Source organism: Budorcas taxicolor, chromosome 8 (genome assembly GCF_023091745.1).
Source record: "Budorcas taxicolor isolate Tak-1 chromosome 8, Takin1.1, whole genome shotgun sequence".
Lineage (NCBI taxonomy): Eukaryota > Metazoa > Chordata > Mammalia > Artiodactyla > Bovidae > Budorcas > Budorcas taxicolor.
In genome coordinates, this window is record NC_068917.1 from 46,632,898 (window position 1) to 46,655,787 (window position 22,890).

General features: G+C 43.3%; 1 protein-coding gene across 1 annotated transcript in view; it reads right to left on the bottom strand.

The window, feature by feature from the left end:
• The window catches only part of DMRT1 (doublesex and mab-3 related transcription factor 1), a 91,385-nt gene that overhangs the window by 22,495 nt on the left and 46,000 nt on the right, over positions 1-22,890 (bottom strand). The window contains exon 4 of the mRNA XM_052645321.1: positions 15,829-15,973. Coding sequence (XP_052501281.1) covers positions 15,829-15,973 — 145 coding nt within the window. The remainder of the gene's footprint in view (positions 1-15,828; positions 15,974-22,890) is intronic.

Consider the following 22,890-nt stretch of genomic DNA (forward strand, 5'->3'; position numbering starts at 1 on the left):
TAATTTAAACATAAACAGGCCTACGTGCCCAGGGGCTCCTGCACTAGCTGCGGCAGGTCTAAGGCAGAGGGCTGAAGACAAAGGTTGCAATCCTGTGGGACAGGGTGAGGTTGAAAGTGAACCAGAGAGACACTGAATCGGAGAGAAGACCACCCAGCTTCATGTCGGCTGCCACCTATGCTGTCTGTACAGCGAGTCCTCTTCCCTAAACAGGGCCACTGATATCTGCTCTACCAACCCATGTTATCACAGAACGGTATTTGGACTTGGTCCCTGTTGGCAGCACAGAGCCCCGAAAGTGAAAGTGAAAGCCACAGTCATTCAGTCATATCCAACTTTTTGTGACCCCATGGACTACACAGACCACAGAGTTCTCCAGGCCAGAATACTGGAGTGGGCTGCCCTTCCCTTCTCCAGGGGATCTTCCCAACCCCGGCATCGAACCCAGGTCTCCCACACTACAGGTGGATTCTTAACCAGCTGAGCCACAAGGGAAGCCCAGGAACACTGGAGTGGGTAGCCTACCTGTTCTCCAGAAGAGCTTCCCGACCCAGGAATTGAACCCAGGTCTCCTGCAGTACAGGTGGATTCTTAACCAGCTGAGCCACAAGGGAAGCCCAGGAATACTGGAGTGGGTAGCCTACCCGTTCTCCAGAAGATCTTCGTGACCCAGGAATCGAACCTGTGTCTCCTGTAATGCAGGTGGATTCTTTACCAACTGAGCTATCAGGGACGCCCACAGAGCTCTGAAAACCCACGGAATTTCTGCAGTAAGAAGGGTGATAGGAGCCTCTGTGTTCTAATGGGTGACTCTTGGTGGGCTAGATGGTTTTAGGATGAGGGCTACTCATAGACGCAGGGTGAGGGCTGAGCACCAGGAAAACCCAGCCCTGACGAGAAGCCTGGAACGTCCAGCCCTATCCCGCAACCTCCAGGGAGAAAGAGGGGCTGGAGATTGAGCTAATCGCCGATGGCCAATGATATAACCACTCATATGCAGTAATGAACCCTTCCTAAGAACCCCTCAGTGATTGGGCTTCTCAGAGCTTCCTGGCTGGTGAGCACATCGGGGTGCTGGGAGGGCTTAGAAGCTCCCCACCCTCTCCTCATATCTCACCTTAGGCATCCCTTCCATTGGCCATTCCTGAGTTATATCCTTTACAATAAACTCATAATAGTAACAGAAAGTAAAGTCCCCTCCAGAGTTCTGTGAGTCATTCTAGTGAATTATCAAACCCAAGGAGAAGTCGTGGGAACCCCCACATTTGTAATGGCCCAGACAGAAATGTGTGCAGCCTGAGCACCCCATTTATGGCTGGCGTTTGAAGTGGGAGCAGTCTTGTGAGACTGAGAGCCCTTAACCCACGGGGTCTCGGCTAACTCCAGATACTCAGTATTAAAACTGGACTGAATGGCAGGACACCCAGTTTGTGTTAGAACTGGTGTCAAGAAAAAAAAGTCTCTTATTACCTAAGAAGATTGTTGTTGGAATTAAACAAGATGATGTACGTCAAAGTGCTTCATAAAGTAAGAGATTATTTTCTCTATTTGGTTGATCTGTAAGGGACATTAACTAATTCATAAATACTAACCTCAAGTTTACCATGAAGCAACCTTTGGATTGGTTCATATTAACATCAGGAAACAGTGCAATACTTTCTCATTCATTTCGCTAGGCAGGAAGGCCCTAATTCTCATCTGCCTATTTGCCAGGAAAAGTGGCAGAGTCTAATTTGTAGCAGTACGTCAGGGTTTTAATTGTTTAAGGTTACAGACCACTTCAAGGGCAAAAATTGCAAGGAATCAGAAACTCTTTCCCCAAATTCATAGAGAGAGAAAGAAGAAACCAAGTAGGGAGGGATGAGAAAAAGAAAAGCAACAATCTGGAAAAGAAGTGCTTTGGGTGAGTGCGATGTGCCTAACTGTGGCATTTTACATCTCTAAAAACCTCTGTGCTTTGGGGACCCAGCTTGTAGATGAGGGCCTGCTACCAGCTGGGGTCAGCATGCTGGACAGCTTGGGAAGTGAGTGAACGGGCAGCAGATGTTAGACAGTCGGCAGTAAGACCAGACAAGACTCTCCACTCAGTCTATACACACTGGCCCCCTGACATCAGCATCCTTCTACTTCCCAGGAACCTCATCAAGAAGAGGAAGACGTTCAGAGACATTAAACCCTTCAACAATGTTACGGACTAAGCTTTGTGTCCCACCTTTATATTAATAAGCTGAAGACCTAGCATCCAATGTGACTGTATTTAGAGACATCGCCTTTAGGAACATAAATGAAGCTACCTAGGAAGGTCTTAAGGGTAGGGCCCTAGCCTGACAGGACTAGTGTTCTTATAAGAGAAGGAAAAGAAATCAGAGCTTGCTCTCTCTGCATACACAAAGGAAAGACCAAAGAAGAGGGGCCTCACCAGAAACCAACCCCGATGACACCTTGATCTCAGACTTCTACATCTCAGAACTGTGAATTTCTGTTTCTTAAGCCATCCAGCCTTCTTCTGTGTCAGCGGCCCTAGCAGACTAGTGTAAATAGTATTAATATAAAACAGGAAAATCACACGACCTGGTGGGCTGGGTATAGGGAACCTAGGCATGACAGTTACAAGTGTCATTTGATTTCAAACAGTAGGTTCTACTCATTACAGACATTCATGTGGCGAGTTCAAAGATGTTTAACAGAATGAGATAAACAGTTTAACAGAATGATATAAAACAAGTATTTCCCCTTGAGAATCTTAGGGTTTAACAGTTTTGCCAGGACCTGCAATACGTTTGGAACTCAAAACAAACTAAGCCTTTTCATATATTGAAGTGTTACTTGGCTAGAAAAAAGAATGAAACCTTGTTACATGCCTTACTTTGAATGAAGCTCAAAAATATTATGCTAAGTGAAAAAAGTCAAATATATAAGGCTACGTATTATGACTCCATTCATAAGAAATGTCCAGAAATAGGCAAATCCATAGAGACAGAAAGTAGAATAATAGTGTCTAGGCGCTGAGAGGGGGGTGGAAATGAGGAGTGACTCCACATGGAGATTCTTTTGAGGATGATGGAAATATTTAGGAATTAGCAATGAGGGTAGTACAACTTTGTCAGTACTAAAGATTACAGTTTAGTACAATATTCAGTTAGTATTCAGTTCAATTCAGTTGCTCAGTCGTGTCTGACTCTTCGACTCCATAGACTGCAGCACGCCAGGCTTCCCTGTCCATCATCAACTCCTGGAGTCTGCACAAACTCATGTCCAGAGAGTTGGTGATGCCATCCAACCATCTCATCCTCTGCTGTCCCCTTCTCCTGCCTTCAATCTTTCATCATCAGGGTCTTTTCAAGTGAGCCAGTTCTTCTCATCAGGTGGCCAAAGTACTGGAGCTTCAGCGTCAGTCCTTCCAAAGAATATTCAGGACTGATTTCCTTTAGGATTGACTGGCTGGATCTCTTTGCAGTTCAAGGGACTCTCACGAGTCTTCTCCAACACTGAAGTTCAAAAGCATCAATTCTTTGGTGCTCAGCCTTCTTTATAGTCCAACTCTCACATCCATACATGACTCTTGGAAAAACCATAGCTTTGATTAGACAGACCTTTGTTGGCAAAGTAATGTCTCTGCTTTTTAATATGCTGCCTAGGTTGGTCATAGCTTTTCTTCCAAGGAGCAAGTGTCTTTTAATTTCATGGTTGCAGTCACCATCTGTGGTGATTTTGAAGCCCAAGAATATGGTCTGTCACTGTTTCCACTGTTTCCCCATCTATCTGCCATGAGGTGATGGGACCAGATGCCATGATCTTAGTTTTCTGAATGTTGAGTTTGAAGCCAGCTTTTTCACTCTCCTCTTTTACTTTCAAGAGGCTCTTTAGTCCTTCTTCACTTTCTGCCATAAGGGTGGTGTCATCTGCATATCTGAGGTTATTGATATTTCTCCTGATAATCTTGATTTCGGCTTCTGATTCATCCAGCCCAGCATTTCACATGATGTACTCTGCATATACATTTTAAGCAAGGTAACAATATACAGCCTTGATGTATTCCTTTCCCAATTTGGAACCAGTCTGTTGTTCCATGTCCAATTTTAACTGTTGCTTCTTGACCTGCATACAGATTTCTCAGGAGGCAGGAAAGGTGGTCTGGTATTCCCATCTCTTGAAGAATTTTCCATAGTTTGCTGTGATCTACACAGTCAAAGGCTTTGGCTAAGTCAATAAAGCAGAAGTAGATGTTTTTTGGGAACTCTCTTGCTTTTTCGATGATCCAGTGGATGTTGGCAATTTGATCTCTGGTTCCTCTGCCTTTTCTAAATCCATCTTGAACATCTGAAAGTTCTCGGTTCACGTACTGTTGAAGCCTGGCTTGGAGAATTTTGAGTATTTAGCTAGCATGTGAGATGAGTACAACTGTGTGGTAGTTTGAATATTCTTTTCCACTGCTTTTCTTTGGGACTGGAATGAAAACTGACCTTTTCCAGTCCTGTGGCCACTGCTGAGTTTTCCAAATTTGCTGGCATATTGAGTGCAGCACTTTCACAGCATCATCTTTTAGGATTTAAAATAGCTCAGCTGGAATTCCATCACCTCCACTAGCTTTGTTTGTAGTGATGCTTCCTAAGGCCAACTTAACTTCACATTCCAGGATGTTTGGCTCTAGGTGAGTGATCACACCGTCGTGGTTATCTGGGTCATTGAGGTCTTTTTTGTATAGTTCTTCTGTGTATTCTTGCCACCTCTTCTTAATATCTTCTGCTTCTGTTAGATCCATATGGTTTCTGTCCTTTATTGTGCCCACCTTTGCATGAAATGTTCCTTGGTATCTCTAATTTTCTTGAAGAGATCTCTAGTCTTTCCCATTCTATTGTTTTCCTCTATTTCTTTGCATTGATCACCGAGGAAGGCTTTCTTATCTCTCCTTGCTATTCCTTGGTACTCTGTATTCAGATGGGCATATCTTTCATTTTCTCCTTTGCGATCCCACCTCTACAGCCATATAAGAAACAGGAAGCAAGCCTGGCAAGGGCTGTGTATGTAGCATACCTATCCAGAGTCTGGTTGTGATCCTGGCTTCTTTAACTGGAGAAGGAAACGTTCTCTTAGGTTCATGGCAAAGTCATCAACCAAGTCTGGAAAACGCTAACAGAGCATGGCACATGGCTGCTCCTTTGCACACCTTGCAGAGGCTCAGAGGCAAGACTATTCTACTTTGGACACGAAAGGAAGGGCCTATGTCCCCAAGATATGGTGACACTTAGGCATCACTGCAGCATGTTCTGGGCCACAGTTCATCCTCTGGGCATAATGCTAGGGCCACAAACACATAATCGGCACTCCATGAATTTACCACTTGTTTACTGGCTGAGTCCCTGGTTCACATCCTGGTGTGGTGTAGGGAGGTCTCAAGAAAGAGACAGGAGCTGGTTTTGTTTAAAACTCACTGTAATGTCCGGTAGAGATAGAAGGGGCAACTGAACCACATTCACAAAAACTATACATTTCCATCTTGAGTCTAAGCAGCAGTGGGCTCATTTTTATTTCCTCTTGTATTAACGGAGCTGGCCTATGAAATATGATAAAAGAAACATCCAGACCTATAAATTACCTAGACAGAGGAAGATACAATACAGTTTACATACGCAAGGAGAATTTATAATCCAGAAATTTTTCATGGAGAAACCCATAAAGAGCTTCAACCAAAACAGGAAAGCATTCTGAGCATGATCAGCACTGCCTCTTGTACTATTTTTGTAGAAATACAAATGAAACAACTCTTAAAACTGCTGAATATGCTTAGTGAAGGTACTGCTCTCCTCCGTCCACCGTTCATTTCTGCCTTTTACCCCACTGCCAGAAAACAGTGGTTCACAGGGACTCGGGTGAAGCCCAAGGTTGCCAGGTTCAGACACAAATAATTTTTAACATAATAAAATACTGTGGACATACATTAAACATTAAAATAAACCACAGACATTATGTGACATTTAACCCTAACGGGACACCTGTGCTGATCTCATAGCCCTAATGAAGCGACGGCACTCGGCCGACGAGCGACTGCTCTCTCCTTCCTTGGGCATCGTGGTCAGTGGGAGGCTTCCGTCCCATCCCTCCCCAGGGGCCGGCACTGCACACCTGCAACAGTGTCCTGTGCCGCTTCGGGAGGCTCAGATGTGGCACCATTAATCCATCCCAAGTAAGAAACCCTGCAACCAAGAGGGAACACATCCAGGAAGAAGAGCGGAGAACACTGCTGGGAGGACTATATTCACCTCTGCATCCAGAACGGGGGGACCCCTGCCCTAGATCTGGGGTACAGAAGGGAGAGGCCCTGGATTCAGTGCACTGCCAGGTGTGTGAAGACCACACCAATGGCTCTCCTGACAACCCTGCTACACTGAGGAGCAAAGTTAAAAACATGCGTGTTAAGAAGATGATCGTGGGACTGCAGGGCCTCCTGTTATCTCTGAATATTATTTTTTTATGGAGCTCATTTTTAATATCGGCGCTTTTAGGGTGAATGTAAATAAACCCGATCATGCAATAAATTCAGCGTGCTCTTTTATTTTGCCGATTTCAGCTAAAACACCATAAATCTTCTCCTGGAAGCAGCGCTTTTCAAGATAACAGAGGCAGCACTAGGATTTTGATACCCACTAAAAAATAATAAACAAGCAACGGACTTCAGAGCCCTCCTCCAAGTGCATGTGTTCAGACCAACAGGCCAGTCGTGTGTCGTTTCCTCTCTTCATCCTCCTGCCAAGGGATCATTCCAGTACCACCATAATCCCAGGAGAGAGGAGCCCTTTTGTGTTAGAGAGAATGGAAAATATGACCACTTTACACACAGAAAAATGAAACCACCTCTATCATGAAATAACCATCTACTCTAGTTTCCCCCAAAGATTCCGCTGATGCCAATTTCAGTGAACAACAGTTGGAAGGGACATAAAAGCCGGTCACCATTCTTTACAGCAGAAGAAGCCCAGTTGGAACCTGACCCCAGCATATACTGTATACCCATGTATACGTGCAAGATGGGAAGTATATGCCTATATATAAATATAAATACATATAAAGCTAACTTTCAGTGTTCGGAAAACAAAAGCTATCCCCATATAACAGCCAAATTCTGACATAACTCAATTTGGACACCTCATCTGGTGTGCACTGCACTCATTCGCAGTGTAAACCCCACCGCGCCGGGCAATGATATACTGTAATGTCACATCGCAATCTGGATTTACTATAAAGGGCCGCTGACGAGCTTCAGAGCAGTAAACACTGCAGCGAGGTGTATTTCACACTGAGCTGGTTTTTATGAAGAACACTTCACCGCCCAGGCACGGCACCTGGATGATGAATGGTGAAAGATGCATGACAAGCTTCATCATTGTTTGTAAATCTTAACTGTTCCTGCTCACTAACTCTGGAGGCAATTTTCAAAGACAGCGGCCGACAGAAGGACAGCACAGCTTTCCTGAAGGTTATTCAAGTTGTACTTGGCCTGGGCTGGGCCTCTGAGGAGCTGCGGAGGGAACATAAACTCCAGAGTTACTCCACACTGTGCCCGAGAAAAATTGCTGAGGCCCAGCCGAGTCAAGTCAGATTGAAGTGAGGAAATCTCATGCATGATCACGTAGGACACTCTGCCCAGGGCAGCTACTGTCCATCCCAGCTCACACCCATGTTAGCGCTGCCTCTCCAGGATTTTTAAAGACAAGTGGTCACTGAATGAGTAACAGAATCAGCAAACTCGATGGGGTGTGATGTGCCCACAGATGGATGGGGTTCCCTGCACCGAGCAGTCAGGCAGGGGCCTGACGTCACACCTGCAGCCCATCAAGATAAAATGGGCCCTGAAAACACGGGCCAGCAGTGTCTCGTCATGGTGTTCAACCTGGTTCTTTCAGGACATTTGGGAGTTCCTAAAACTGTGCTTTCCAGAGCTCTGCTCTCTCTGTTCCCTACTGACTGCAATCTTTAGCCCAAAGGAAGGCCTCAGCAAAAGTGCCCTGTATTTAAAAGACAAACCAAAAATATAAAATCCACTTCATGAGAAGCCACTGACCAACTATGCAGAATATAAAATACTATTTCCCTCAAAAGTTGTCTAAGGATGGGCTCCCTCGGCAGCCCAGTGGTTAGGGTACCTCACTTCCACTGCAGGGGCCATGGGTTGACCCCTGGCCAGAGAACTAAGATCCCACTTGCCACAGGCACAGCCAAAGGGGAAAAAAATTACCTGGGGAAAATCAACAAGCCTTTTATTCACACTAATTTTAAAATAATAATCATGTCCACGGAGGGGGAAAAAAACTTTTAAAAAGCGTTTTTCTATTTGCACTTTATATTTCAAAGCTAATAATTAGCTATTTAATTTTGTAATCTTTGCCTTTGTCAAATATTGCACTTTGTTGCACTATCCCTCCTGTTAAATAAAAAAACTCAAATATCACCACAAAATCAAACATTGACTTTACCATGTTAATCAGGAGATAAACATGTTTTGAAATTTACCTTCAGCTTTAGAAATAGTAATGTAAATACCACACCTGATACCCTGTTAGTTTTTCAAGGCTATTTTTGGGGGTTTTGAGCAGCTGAGTCATCACTTTCCTCAGCTTTTCTACCTGCGGCAGGAAATGAGGAACCCTTCTCTTTCCTACTTCACAGACATTGTCTCCATGTCTCAGCGTCCTCATCTGCTAAATGGGCATAATACTACGACCAAAAGACTTAAATGCGCTATCCCCACAAAACACACGGCGTGGTGTTACAGACAGTATGAGAGTTACGTGTTTATGAAAAAAGGAAAGAGGGAAGAAGAAACCACAGGATTCACCAGCAGAAAGAACACCAGGGAAGTGGTTCCGGGAGCTGAGCTCCTATGTCTGCAACTCTTCTTCAGCTCTACAAACTGACTCAGAGGTAGTACAGCATCCTGCCTGCAACTCCACCAAGCCTCTCATGGCCTGAAGAGAGATTAAGCCTCTCTTGACTTCTCATGCAGGGCTGTCATTAATCAAAAATCCATCACATTCAAAGACTTAAGTCTTCAAGATTCAAGCTTTCCAAAGAGAAGATTTTACATGATATAAATCCAGGATATGTTGCAGCCTGGGGGGCTGCACCCCATGTTTTTCCATGACCTATTTATTTAACCAAGTGCTTTATCAGAATCCCCAACTCTGGGTCAGGGAGACACCTGCAGAAAGGACCCAGAAGTCAGTTTCTTATTCATACAAGAAACCATGAAACTCCCCAGGAGTTCTGAGAGCATGGCACTTTGGGAGGCACCTGGAGGAATACAAAGATGAATGAATTTGCTCCCTGTCCTCCGTGTGTGAGGATACATCCTGATGACTCCTGCTGAAGTGCTGCCGTGAGTGAACTTCTTCCTTCATGAGCGAGTCTGACGTCCCTCAGTCTGACGTTGGGCCCTGGGAACTACCTGCTATTTCCAGATTGGTGGTAGCCTTGTCAAAAGGCAGCATGCTACACAGAAGACATGTCAACATCCCATCAGCACTCTCTTGTCTCATGGAGGAAGGAAAAGAAGTTGTCAGAAAAGACAGAAGGGAATTTGCTGGCTGTTCAGAGGTTAGGTCTCTGCACTCCCACTGATGAGAGCCTGCACAAGCCATGCAGCCAAAAAAAAAAAAAAAGAACCCCAGAAGCCTGTGTGTCACCTGACTGTTCTCACCTGAAAGACAGGGAGGCTCAACCTCATCATCTTTTGCTAAAATCCAACTCTGATGCACAACATCAAGAAAGCTCGTTCTGTGGAATGAAAGCTCAACCACTTCACGTTTAGTCACGCCGACTTGTGGGGAAAGTAGCATATGCCATCAGTGAAATCAGGCACTTCTAGATTTGGCCTACAATACTGTAGGTGCCGGATGCATTCAGAAAACCCTATTTGGGGACACAGAGGCCTCTGCGAGCTGCCCAGACATCACAAAGGAACATGAGGCCTTCAACTCAGGAGGCCTTTCTCCTGACCTTGGCCAGCTGACCTTGGGTTAACTGTAAACGCTCTGCCCCTGGCCTCACAGAGCTGCTGAGCTCTGTCCTATGTGTGTCCGAGGACTTTTACATAAACAGCTCATTATAGAAAATAAGCACCTCAACTGTGTTTCTGTCTCCTAAAAAAGGCAGAGTTTGAATGTAAGGAAGGGTGGGTTTGCAAAGGAGCCTGTCACTTCTTTGAGCTGGAAGAGGCCAAAGACCCAGAAGACACAGGATGCAACAATTCTGACTTTCAAATTGAGCCCGTAAGACTGCAGACAAAAATATCTAAGTATTTTCACCTTTACCATTTTAAATCTAAACCTCTTTGAAAATGCTGGCCAGTCACATATACTCTTAAGAACTTACTCAAGCAGTCAATACGTAGAGAAAAATGCCTGTTTACAGATATGAAGGGGCTTCCCTGGTAAAGAACCTGCCTGCAATGCAGAAGAACTGGGTTCGATCCCTGGGTTGGGAAGATCCCCTGGAGAAGGGCATGGCTATCCACTCCAGTATTCTGGCCTGGAGAATTCCCTGGGCAGAGGAGCCTGGCAGGCTGTGGTCCATGGGGTCACAAAGAGTCAGACAGGACTGAGGACTAACCCCTTCACAGATATGAAATGCCACCTACTTGCAGACGTGTGTGCATCTATTAACACAGCAGTATTACTGTGGAAACTGCCTTTTTATTCCAAGTTGAGGATGGATCATTTCCAGAATGCTCCTATCACCACCTTCTAAACAACTTGCAGCTGTTACTCTGACCTGGCTACTCTTATACATAAACAAACCAGCCCTCCACCTGGGACAGTAGGTCAGTATTTTTCAAATTATCTGCAAGGAGGGACCTGTTCTGTTGAAATCCTTTTTCCAGTTTCCAGTCTGCCACAATCTGATGCTTTTATAAAATACAATAAAAATGAATTTCTAGAATCATAATGCAAAAACTGGAAAATAGTGTGTTTTTTAGCTAGAGAAACTGGAACCCTCATACACTGTGGTGCAAAGTGAAGTGGTATCGCCAGTGTGGGGGACAGTTTGGAGGCTCCTCAAAAAATTAAACACAGAATTACCGTATGATCTAGCAATTTCACTCCTGGGTATATATGCCCAGAAGAACTAAAAACAAATCTTCAAACAAAGACTTGTATGTGAATATCCATAGCGGTACTATTAACAACAGCCAAAAAAGAGTGGAAACAACTCAAATATCCATTAACAGATAAACAAAATACAGTATACCCACACACATACTTAGGCTATCCTAAGGAATGAAGTACTGATACATGCTACAAATTGTACGAGCTTTAAAAATTGTGCTAACTGAAAGAAGACAGTTCAAAAGGCCACATATTATGCTTCCATTTACACAGAGCATCTAGCATAAGTAAATCCACTGAAACAAGAAAGCAAACTAGTGGTTAGCAGGGACGGTGGAAAGGAGGATGCAGAGAGTTGGCTTCGTGGGTACCGGGCTCCCTGTGGGGATGAAGGTGACGTGAAACTACGCAGGGGAAAGTGGCCAATCCTGAGACCTGCTAAATGCCACTCAAGTGTGCACTTTAAGACGGTTAACGGTTAATTCAGGTGGGTTTTACTTCAAGGTAAAAATGAAGTTCTAGGAAAGTGAAGGACAAAATCTACCAGCCCCAATATTTTCATTGTTCAATAGATAGAACTGGTTTGTCAAGTTGCTGTAAAGTTTTTGTTTACTCTTAATTCCTTTGCTGATCTCCTCTTAGACCAGTGACAAAACATGCCCAGCCCGTACCTTGGGGACCGCTGCCCTATGAGGGGGTGTCCTTGGGGATCCCCCCACACCTTGCTTATTCAAGAGTCACTGCTATTATCCTGGACAGTTGTGCCCCCCCAACACACCCCACACCAGCTTATCTTAATATAACCTATTATAACAACCTCCTTCTTTAAAAAAAGAAGAAAGGACTTTCCTTGAACTCACCACCTTCTCCAGGTACTGCTCCCCTCCCAGTAAGACTCCTTCAGGAGCTGTTTACACTCACTGCCCGGATGCTTCTCTCCCATGTGTCCTTGAACACACAGTCAGGCTTTGGTCCCCACCTCCCCACCACACTGGCCACTCATCAAGCCACTGATCATTCTGATCATTTCTACCTTTCAACAGCCCATGGTCAATTCCAGTCCTCATCTGATCTATCAGCATTATTTAGCTGGTTCACTGAAATGCTTTCTTTCCCTGCCTCCCTAGATACCTTCATCCTACCTCATGGGCAGGAGAAGGCACCTACCTGGCTCTACCCTTTGCTGGTCCCGCTCACCCACCAAACCTCTCAACCTTGGCAGGCCTTAGAGCTCAATCCTCGGTCCTCTATTCTTTGTCTACACTCACTTCTCCAGGTGATCCTACCATATTAACTTCAAATAACACCTACACACTAAACTCTCAAGTGTTATTTCCAGCAGTGATACTTCCCCTCAACCTCAGACTTCATTCATCCAACCCCTAACTTGATGATCCACTTGGATGAATTATGTACATCTCACACTTGAGTGAAAGTCGCTCAGTCGTGTCCGACTCTTTTCAACCCCATCGACTGGTGCCTCCCAGGCTCCTCTTTCTGAGCGATTCTCCAGGCAAGAATACTGGAGTGGGTAGGCACTCCCTTCTCCAGGGGACCTTCCCGACCCAGGGATTAAACCCAAGTCTCCTGCATTGCAGGCAGATTTTTCTACTGTCTGAGCCACCAGGGACGCACACTTAACATGTGCATAATTAACCTCCTAATTCCTGCAAATTTGTTTTTCCCATGAACTTCTTTACCTGACCGAGTAAGTAGAAACCTCAAGTTCCCACTTGATCAGATCAAAAATTAGTCATTCTTCACTTCTCCCTTTATGTCACATCCCAAATGCATTGCCAAATCTTGTTTCTACCTTCAAAATATACCTAGAATTCAACCCTTCCACACCCCCACCCCGACTAAGCCACTGCCATCTTTTGCAAGAATTACAGCAATAGCTTTCCAGCTGGTCTCCCTTCCTTTACCGTGCACCCCTACAGTCTGTTCTTAAACAAGAGCCAGAGTGATCTTTAAAAACCACAGGCAGACATGTCACCCCTTTGCTGGAAATCCTCCAGGGGCTTTCCATCTACTTAAGATAAAAGCCAAAGTCCCTGCAATGGTTCATGAAGTCTTACACACTAAGGCCTCACCATTTCTGACCTATGTCCTTATACTTCTCAGGACATAGAAGGAGACAGAATGGATCCTAGCCTTTTTGCAAAGAAAAACATTAAACAGAAGCAACACAGCAAAAGTAAAACTTCCCCTGTAATTCCTTCCCTCTCTACATTTCATTTTCATGTTACAGTCTTCACCAAAACCATAAGAAAACCTTGAACTTGGACACATTTCTTTGGATAGCAAAGAGAGGTTTAAACTTACCTTTAAAGAAACCAAAGAAAAATGGATTTAGTGAATGAATTTATACTTAAGACTTTACAAACAAAACGTTAAATCTACTGCGAAGGCTGTTTTTCAAATTACTTATAAGTCCCCACATAGGATAATTGATATACTACTTACAAATCATTATTTGTTAATGCAACCCACCATAGGACCTCAACTCAAACCTGGTAGAACTGATAAATGTAACTGGTAATCAGCCAGCCTCTATCACCTTCTCACAAATGACTATCCTGATGCCCCATCCCTGTCCCCACATCCTGTCACCAGCCTCACCCCACTCACCAGAGGGCGTAAACGGCCCCCACTTGTATCTGTGCCAACAATAAAACTGATGCCCCAGGAGATGACCCTGGGGTGTTCCTAATGATCCATAACTTTCTCCTTCCCCGTCCCTACCCACCTGCTCTGTGAAAGTGTCATGCAATGTAGAAACCCAAGACACCATATATTTGGAAGTTATAAAGCCACTGTTTCTTTAAAAAATAATCTGAGACTTGGATTTCCTATTAATTCATATTCTCCTTCTCCATGGAAATTTCAAAGTAGATATTGCTGAGATTCCACTGCATTTCTTCCTAGCTATCTCCCTCATGTCTGAAGCTTGCCCCTCCTGATTAATTATCAGTGAGTTAGAGGAGGACCAGAAGGTTACACCTGAGGTCTCCTCACACCAGACTTTCAAACACACGTATCGCCAGAAAAGTTCTAGGAGATTTTAGGTGTTATTGACCCAGTCTCTCACTATGGACACTGGGGTGGCTGTCTTTTTTTCCTTCTTTCCCCTGTAACCTCTCTCCTTCTGAGTCTCTTCCTTTTCTGCCATAAATTCAAATGTCTACTGCGCCTCTCCAAATTCCTTCCTCTCTGCTCTAGTAAATTTCCTCTTATCTTTTTGTCTTACTGCCTTGCTCTGAATTTACACCTCTGTCTCCAGAAATGCCAGTGCTTCTAAAAATATTCCATTATTCCTAGAGCAAAGAGCTCAGGCAATTTCTTCTCGAAAGTAAGTTTCAGTCCTAATTTGCTATATGAACAAACATTTCTTTAACTGCTTCATTTCTAAATTGAGCCCTGGCTTCTTGAGACAATGAGTTAGGAATCTGACCTTTTGTTTTGGGATGGTGTCTTCTTAAAGACCCAGCTTACTTACAAATCATACTTACTACACATCATATCCCTTTGTTCATTCATTCCCTCAAACTGATGAATAACAGATATCACAGCAGCTAAAAAGGTATATAAGATGTTCCCTGTCCTTAAAGATCTTATAATTCAAATTACAGAATCAAATGCAGCATGTAAGAAGGACCACATGGGCAAATATTAAATAGTATGAATATTTATAAACAGAATTGTGCTTGTCCACTCCTGAAAAAAGTGATTAATAAAACTCAAAGTGTAATCAACAATGTGTGATTCAGTCTCTCCATAGTTCACACTGTCTCCTCCACCTATATATTCCATATTAACAAAACCCTTTAATTTAGTATGGAAAATAAAGAGTAACTTTTCCAGATTTTCTAGACTTCACTGTTCTGAATTTGGAAATCAAAGCATGGTTCTAATTTTCATTCTCTAAATACTCATTTTTACAAAGAAGCCAGTTCTTTATAGAGAATCAAGCTATCTAGAAAACCAGCTTCTTTTGTCCAGTACAGAGTTAAGTTCTAATAGTGGGTTTCTCTCCCAACTCACTATTGCCCTGATTTCCTGAATTGTGACTGCTCCTTACTTTCCTAGATCAAAACATGATGCTGAAATACAAAGAACTTAAAAACAGGACGTGAACACAGCAGCCATAAAAGATCTACCTATCATCACAGTGTAAACACTGGGGAGAAAGTTAAAACTGAAGTTGAGGAATTGCATATTTCAAAGTGCTCTGTCAGTTAAACAGTCATTTTTTATTTCCAAGCCATTATATCAGAGTTATTTGCATTGCTACTGCATAAACTCTTGAGATCTATTGTATTCAAAAATGTTTTATTATGTTATTTCCTCCTGCGAAAGATGAATATACCTTCAATTTTACATTGGAAAAGTTTTGGAAAACTAGTCTTCAATACAGAGAGATTCATTCCACCAAAAATATCAGGACTTAACCACATTTAAAGGGCCCCTGATATTACATACTGATCCTCCAGAAAATGTATTTTTGGCTTCTGATCGGAGTCTCTCTCTTATTCCTACTGCTCTGTGTGTCCGGAAGAAAAAAACTTGATACTGAGAACCGACCAAAGCAAAAATCATTCCATAGCTAAGTACTTTAAACCTTTCCAAGAGCTGCTAACTGGTAAGCTGTTTGAGAGGACCAGAGACCCAGTGCTAGCAAGTATCCCCTCCACCTCAAATCCAGACTGTGTAACCAGAAACCTACCGCTCGCTTTGGCTTCCGAGTAAGAGGGGCTGTCCTCAAAAGTGAAGATCTGGGACATGCTCTGGCCCAGGTAGGAAGGAGGCGGGTAGTAAGAATGCATCCTGTACTGGGAACTCACTGCGTGGCGGTTCTCCGAGTTTTTCATCTGCTTAAGAAAAAAAGAGGGAATATGTTGAGACCACAGTTACATGTTACAAGAATTACCCAATTCTTTAAATTAACAGAATAATCTCTTAAAGTTGGAAGTGTCCTCACCCATGAATATGCTCCTCCAGTGCACTATTTCTAGTATCTAGAAATACTAGAATTGTGCAGCCTGAAGTGCCTTTTCTATCCCAGGGTCCCCCCTCAAAAGTACCCCTCTGATGCCAAATGGTCGCAGGATGCTCCACTAGTAAGTGCAAAAGAGAACAGGGCAGTAAAGATCAGAGAGTGCTGCTTATGAACCAAGACAACCCCGTAACACTGAAATGCACGTCTGATCTGGAACAAGTTATTTAAAATGTGAAATAATATTTCACTCCCTCACATGTCTCCTCGTGTGTAAAACTGGCATCTTACCCATGATTACCTTTCAGTGTTCACATCAACAGAATGTTTAAAACAAAAAAAAAAGTACCCCCTTTGTGAGAGTCAGCTGGTATCTTCAACATGAGGCCACACTGGACGCTGTCACTCAGAGCCCATTCCTGCCCCCTCCTATGCTCTTCCCTGCAGCAAAGAACGAAGTCTAGGAGCTGAGGCTCTCAGGCTCTCCTGTCTCCAGGCTTCTGGAGGTGATTTGGATTCCACTAACAGCACATGAAATGAGATCTGGAAGGCAGAATGGAGGCACATGCTGCTCCTCCGGCAGGAGTGGCAGCTGACCCAATTTTTTCTGGCAATCAGACCCTGCCTTGGGGACCTCAAGTAGCTCTAAGGTAAGGAGCAGTGCCTATAGCATTCTGACCGCTCATTCAAACCTAAGGAGATGGAACCGCCAGGCTTAACCGGGGTTCCCACTCCTGCTTTCCTAGCTCTTCCTGGCCACTTTCACAAACACTAGAATTATTCTGAATCCTGCACACACCTGGCTAGTATAGACAGTGAGCACTAACCGTGGGATCAGATCTACAGAGCAAGAACAGCCAGACCAATAGCTAGACTCTTATTACTTAGACTGCCTTTAAAAAACTAAATTCAGATGGTATTAACTTTATTTAAAAGGTCAACAATTTGCGACTGTTCAAGGATAAGCCAATTCTGTTTAAGAATTAAGAACTAATTTCAAAAATCACGTTTTTCAATCCAATCTTTATAAAGATAGATGATAAAGAAAAAACTTGACAGACCTGGTAGGATAGAAGTAGGTACTGGGCTTCCTCAAGATTTTCTATGAATGTCTAAATTCTGGACAGTTTCCTGCGTGATACAGGGCTATGTGTATGGCTGAATGTTATGGCTTTGCTTGGTGGAAAGGCCTAACTTCCTGTGCTAATCTGAGAAGTTTCAGGCATTCATGTTTGACCCTCCCTACTGCTCCCCAGAGGATGCTGGCTCTAATATGGGTGAATCATTTCTTCTTGCAGAAGCATAGACTCCATTCCACTTGATTATTTCCTTACAAGTGGAGTTTATATGGCAAGTTCCCTTTATCCTTTCTAGTTTGCTTTTCTGATACATATAAAATGGCATTTCTTCCAATTCTATCACCTTATTTTCATTTTCTACCATTATATAAATCTTTTCTAAATAAGAGGGCAGGCAAGCTGTACTTGGACTCAGTCATTAAAGGCAGACAGTTTTTCCCCTTTGGCTATTTCCAAGTCAGAAACCATTAAGAAGCCATGAAATCATTTAAAGTGAGGATCAATGGTCAGTTGACTGCATGGACACAGTTATCAATTAAGACTAGTGCTTCCCAGGGCTCTCTTAATGTGTATTCAAACAGCCTTGGGGATCCTGTTAAAAAGCAGACTCTGACTCAGTAAGTGTTGGGTGGGGCCTCCCAGAGTGACATGCTCTCAATCAGCGTGTCAATCAGGAGATGCCAATTCTGCTCGATGGACTAAAATAAAGGATCCTTTCTCTCCTGCTTGTAGCCCATAGGGGCTGTGACCAAAGGAAGACCAATGGTTTACAGACATCAACTTTCTACCTGAACTGAGGGAAGGCGGGCTGATGTAAAAAGCATTTAAATTTTTTATTTCTTTTTCTTTTTATATATGAAATTCTCCAGAGCTAAAGGATTTCCTTCAGGGGTCTGCTGTCATCTAGAATTCCTGCAGTGGGAGTAACAATCTCCGACACACCTTACATTAAAGAGCCATTTTTGCCTCTATAGCCCTGTGTCAAGTCAAACACAAAGTCTAAGTAATGAACACTGAATTAGAAACCGAGAGTAGACTTTAAAGTTCAGTGCCCTAATGTCTCCACTCTGGGTGGTTGAGTTGGGCACCTCTTCTTCCAGTTTCACAATTATCTTACAGTCAAGCTCTTCAGGGAAAGTGATTTTCTGCTTTTCCCATGTACAAGAAAACTGACAGGGCCTCCCTGGTGGCTCAGTGGTAGAGAATCTGCCTGCCAATGCAGGAGACAGGAGTCTGCTCCCTCATCGGGGAAGATCCCACATGCCTTGGAGCAACTAAGCCCGTGCACCACTGTGGAGCCTGTGTGTAGAGCCCGCTTGCCGCAACTGCCGACGCCCCGGAGCCCACCCTCTGCAGGAAAAGAAGCCACCGCAGGGAGAAGCCCAAGCACCACAGCTAGAGAAAAGCCCAACGCAGCAACAAAGACCCAGCACAGCCAAAAAAACAATAAATACAATTATGTATTAAAAAAAACCCTGACGGGATTTGACCCTGAAGGCTCTGCAAAGTACCAAATCTTGTTCTTTTACTACGAATTTTACTGTAAAGCTTTTTAAAAAAATTTTCACTAGAGCAGGAGTCAGCAAGTGTTTTCTGGTAAACGGCCAAAGAGTAAATATCTTCAGGCTTTGCAAGCCACGGGTTCTCTAGAAATCAGTAAATGAATGGGCGTGGCTATGTTCCAGTAAAACTTTATTTATAAAAATGCACCCTAGTCCTCAACCTCACTCCCACTAGAATTCAGGGGGGCTGAAGACCCAGCAGCATCTAAGCCTTGGTTCCACCCCTTGAGCATCAGATTTCAATGGTCTGGGATATGGCCTGGGCCCTGGGTTTTTTCAAAGCTCTCCAGGTAAATCCACTGTGACACCTGTGTTCTAGGATTACCTACGTATTTCCCACACCCAGAGAAGTATGAAATCCTCAGTATCAAGTAAAAAATGCAAAAGGTTAAGTCTGACAAACAGACTGACCAACTGCTGCCAATCCCAATGTGTATTTGAAAAGAGATTCAGATAAACCATGGATTTTTTTTTCTTTCAACTAAATCTTGAAACAAACACAATTTCAAAATCCATTCAGATGTTTGCTTTTCCTTAATTCCTTTTCTATGTTTTCAGAAAGCATCATATATACGACCATATGTAAAACAGCCACTGGGAAGCTGCTGTATAACATAGGGAGCTCAACTCAGTACTCGGTGACAACCTAGAGGGGTGGAACGGGGTAAGGGAGGTTCAAGAGGGAGTGAACATGTGTATACTTAGGGCTGATTCATGATGTTGAATGGCAGAAGCCAACACAATATTGCAAAGCAATTATCTTCCGATTAAAAATAACTTTTAATGTAAAAAACTAAAAAAGAAAGCATCAAATAACAAGGATTATTTGGAAATAGGTTTTGAACTCAGACTTTTGATTTCTCCAGTGAACTCCCAAAAAACTGAGCTATGAAAGACGGAAAAGATACAAAGGGTCAGACTCCACCAGAGGTTATTAAAATGTGAACTTACTGAGGTCCCCAGTCACTTCACCTGCTCCTAGAGGAATAATCTACAAATAACCATCCATGTGACCACCTGGACATAAGCAAGAGAGCTGGTTCGATGCATTTCTAACTACACATGTAAACCTCTGCAACATGAAGTTAGAACTGAGTCGTGATTCACCCAGAAGGTCCAGAGAACAGCATGGACAGATGAGATTTAAAACTCAAGATCACTTCTTGGTTCCTTCTTACTCCTTAAGAAAAAAAAAAACAAAAACAGTCTACAACTCTAGGTGAGACAAAAACAGGTAAATAAGGAAACCTCTGAAACACCCTGTTTTACTTTAAACTAGCAGTACTCAGTAGGGGGCAACGTGTCTCCTGGGGACATTTAGCAACTTCTGGAGACACTTTTAACTGTCACACTGCGGGGAGCGTTGCTACTGGCCTCTAGTGAGCAGAGACCGTCCTCCCGTGCACAGGGCAGCCTCACAACACAGAACTGTCCACCGTTTTGATACCACCAAGCTTGAGAAAACTTGCTTTTAACTAACCTAACACTACCACCTTGTGCTCAGCTCCTCACCTCCAGCTAAAACAGCAAAGTTCTTCTGAAGGACACAAGGTGCTCACAAACGAAAGGTCCTGTTCAGCTCTGCTGAAAGGATGCAGTTTTCTTTCGTTTATGCAAGGCTCCCTTGTTTCTCCTCAAGATTTTATTTTTTTCCTTTAAACAAACAAACCAACTAAAACCTAAAAGTCCTGGATTCCAGTGAATTATGGCTATTTTTATCAGCATGTGGTAGCTGGCAAGGAACAGGCATGTTTATAATCTTATTACCCACCCCAGGTCTCTGAACCAGAGTATGACCTACAGATAGGAGCTGGGCTGGCGGAGAACGTGCATGGTATTAGTATTAACCCCGGAGGAAAACCTAACAGCTTTGGGTTTTATTTTCTTAAACTGTTGAGAACATACAGTGCAGCAAATCAGAAGCATAGGTTTCCTTCTTATACACCTCAGTCACCCTTTTTCTAAATAATAACAATAAAATCCCAACAGAATGTAAAAATGTTAGACCCCATTTCCTTTAAAAAAAAAAAAAAATCCTAAATACTACTCACTGGTGGTCTATTAACACTTCAAATAGGAGGAGTCTGGTCTCACACTGAACCAAACACTCCATCCAGGGACCGACTAAAAGAGATTCCTCAAGACCAAGTACTGGTCTAGTTTATATCAAGCAGGGCTGAGCTGCACAGAATTAGAGTTGGTGAAGAAAGGGAATGGTCTTCGTAAGAAGAGTGACTGTATAGGTTAATAATCCTAATTGCAAGGAGGGGAGGTTCAGGACGGTGGGACACATGTACAGCCATGGATGATTCATGTCAGTGTATGACAAAAACCACCACAATATTGTGAAGTAATTAGCCTCCAATTAAAGTAAATAGATAAATTTTAAAAAAAGACAATAGGGTTGTTATAGCATACAAAGCTAAGACCTCAGCTCTGTAATTTTAAGATGCACAAATATGACTGTATTTGCTTTAGTACTTTATATTAATAGTCTCAAAGTGTTTATATAATATTTTAATTGTATATGATCATCTTTTTCCATTTAATGTGATATATTAAATATTTCAGTCATTCATAAATAAAATGAATAATCCTAATTGCCAAACCTTTGGTTTTAAGAATAGAAAAATTTCTACAAAAGAAAGCTTCACATGCTGGAATTATAAGTCTGGTGAAGTTAAGAGTGGAGGTTAGGGCTGACTTTTGCCCCCATTAAAGGATTTCTTGATTTTTAAATAATAATTGTATTTACTTTTGGCTGTGTTGTCTTCACTGCTGAGAGGGCTCTTCTCTAGGTGCAGCTCCTGGGGCCACTCTTTGTTGCGGTGGCTTCTCTCGTTCCAGAGCACAGGCTGCAGGGTGTGCGGCCTCAAGCCGCAGCACGCGGGCTCAGCAGCTGCAGCCTGTGGGCTCTAGAGCGCAGGCTCAGGAGCTGTGGCACACGCGCTTAGGTGCTCCATGGCACGTGAGGCCTTCCCGGATCAGAGACTGAGCCTGTGTCTCCTGCAACGGCAGGTGGATTCTATACCACTGAGCCACCAGGGAAGCCTGGATTCCTTTAGTTTTAACAGAAGCTTCTTTTCAAACTATTGGAATGGGATGCCTGATCACACACTGAGTGTCTTCCTAGTCCAGGGACCTTATTTAGGCCAGGTGCTTCCCCTGGAGGCAACTGCCCATCCACCTTCTTAAACAGGCACCTGATTTATCCTCTCGGACCCCACACATCATATCTGGAAGGAGTTATTTTTATATGATTGCTGTTATACACACAGTTCAGAGATTACGGAAATATCAACCAGCCCAATGCTGAGTCAGCGCCACAAGCAGACTCCCCACAGCTACACTCTGTTCCTCCCTTCTTGCTTCCCTGGAGGTTAGTTCTCTCTCCTGACTTTATTAGGAGTTAACCTCCTCTGCAGGGCCCACCTCACTTTCTCTAAGGTTCTACATTATGGAGTGCCTGTACCACTTCCCTCCCTAGAGCCAGGAAGAGAAAAGGGAACAGGCAGACTGGCCTGTGAGGACTCGGCCCCTGGCCCCGGGCACTCCTTCAATGGGGGAAGGAGCTGTGTTTGAGGGTCAGCACTTAGATATTGGAGAACATAAGAACGGTTGTCCAGAAATGGAAGAGATGCTCTTCCTCCTTAGAGGAGATGGGAGGGGGAAAGCATGTGTATACAATATAGTAGAAAGGGCAAATAATTTAAGCAATGATAAATCTAAGGTGTTGAAAATTGTAACCCCCATGCTGCCCAAAGTTTCAAACTTGCTAAAGCACATGCTAAAGCTATGACACCTGCTAAAACAAAACAAAACTTATGTGGGCGAGCTCTTCAAGAAGGACAGAAGAAAAGCAGCTAAATTCCAGGCAGGACTATAACAGAGATTTTAAAACATAAGAACACCATGAGATGAACCATGGGAAAAACACCGTAAGATGAACCACGGGAAAAACAAACTCTGGAGAAGACATAGAATAGGAATTCACATCATTTTATAAACTTTAGAAGATGGGAATTGCATATGAAACCAGATTACAACTGAATGTATTAGCAGTCCATTTTGATTGTCCTTAGTAAAAAAAGAAAAGATGCAAATATCCCCACATTTACAAAAGTCCAAGTTAATTTGCTAAAACTTGTGTT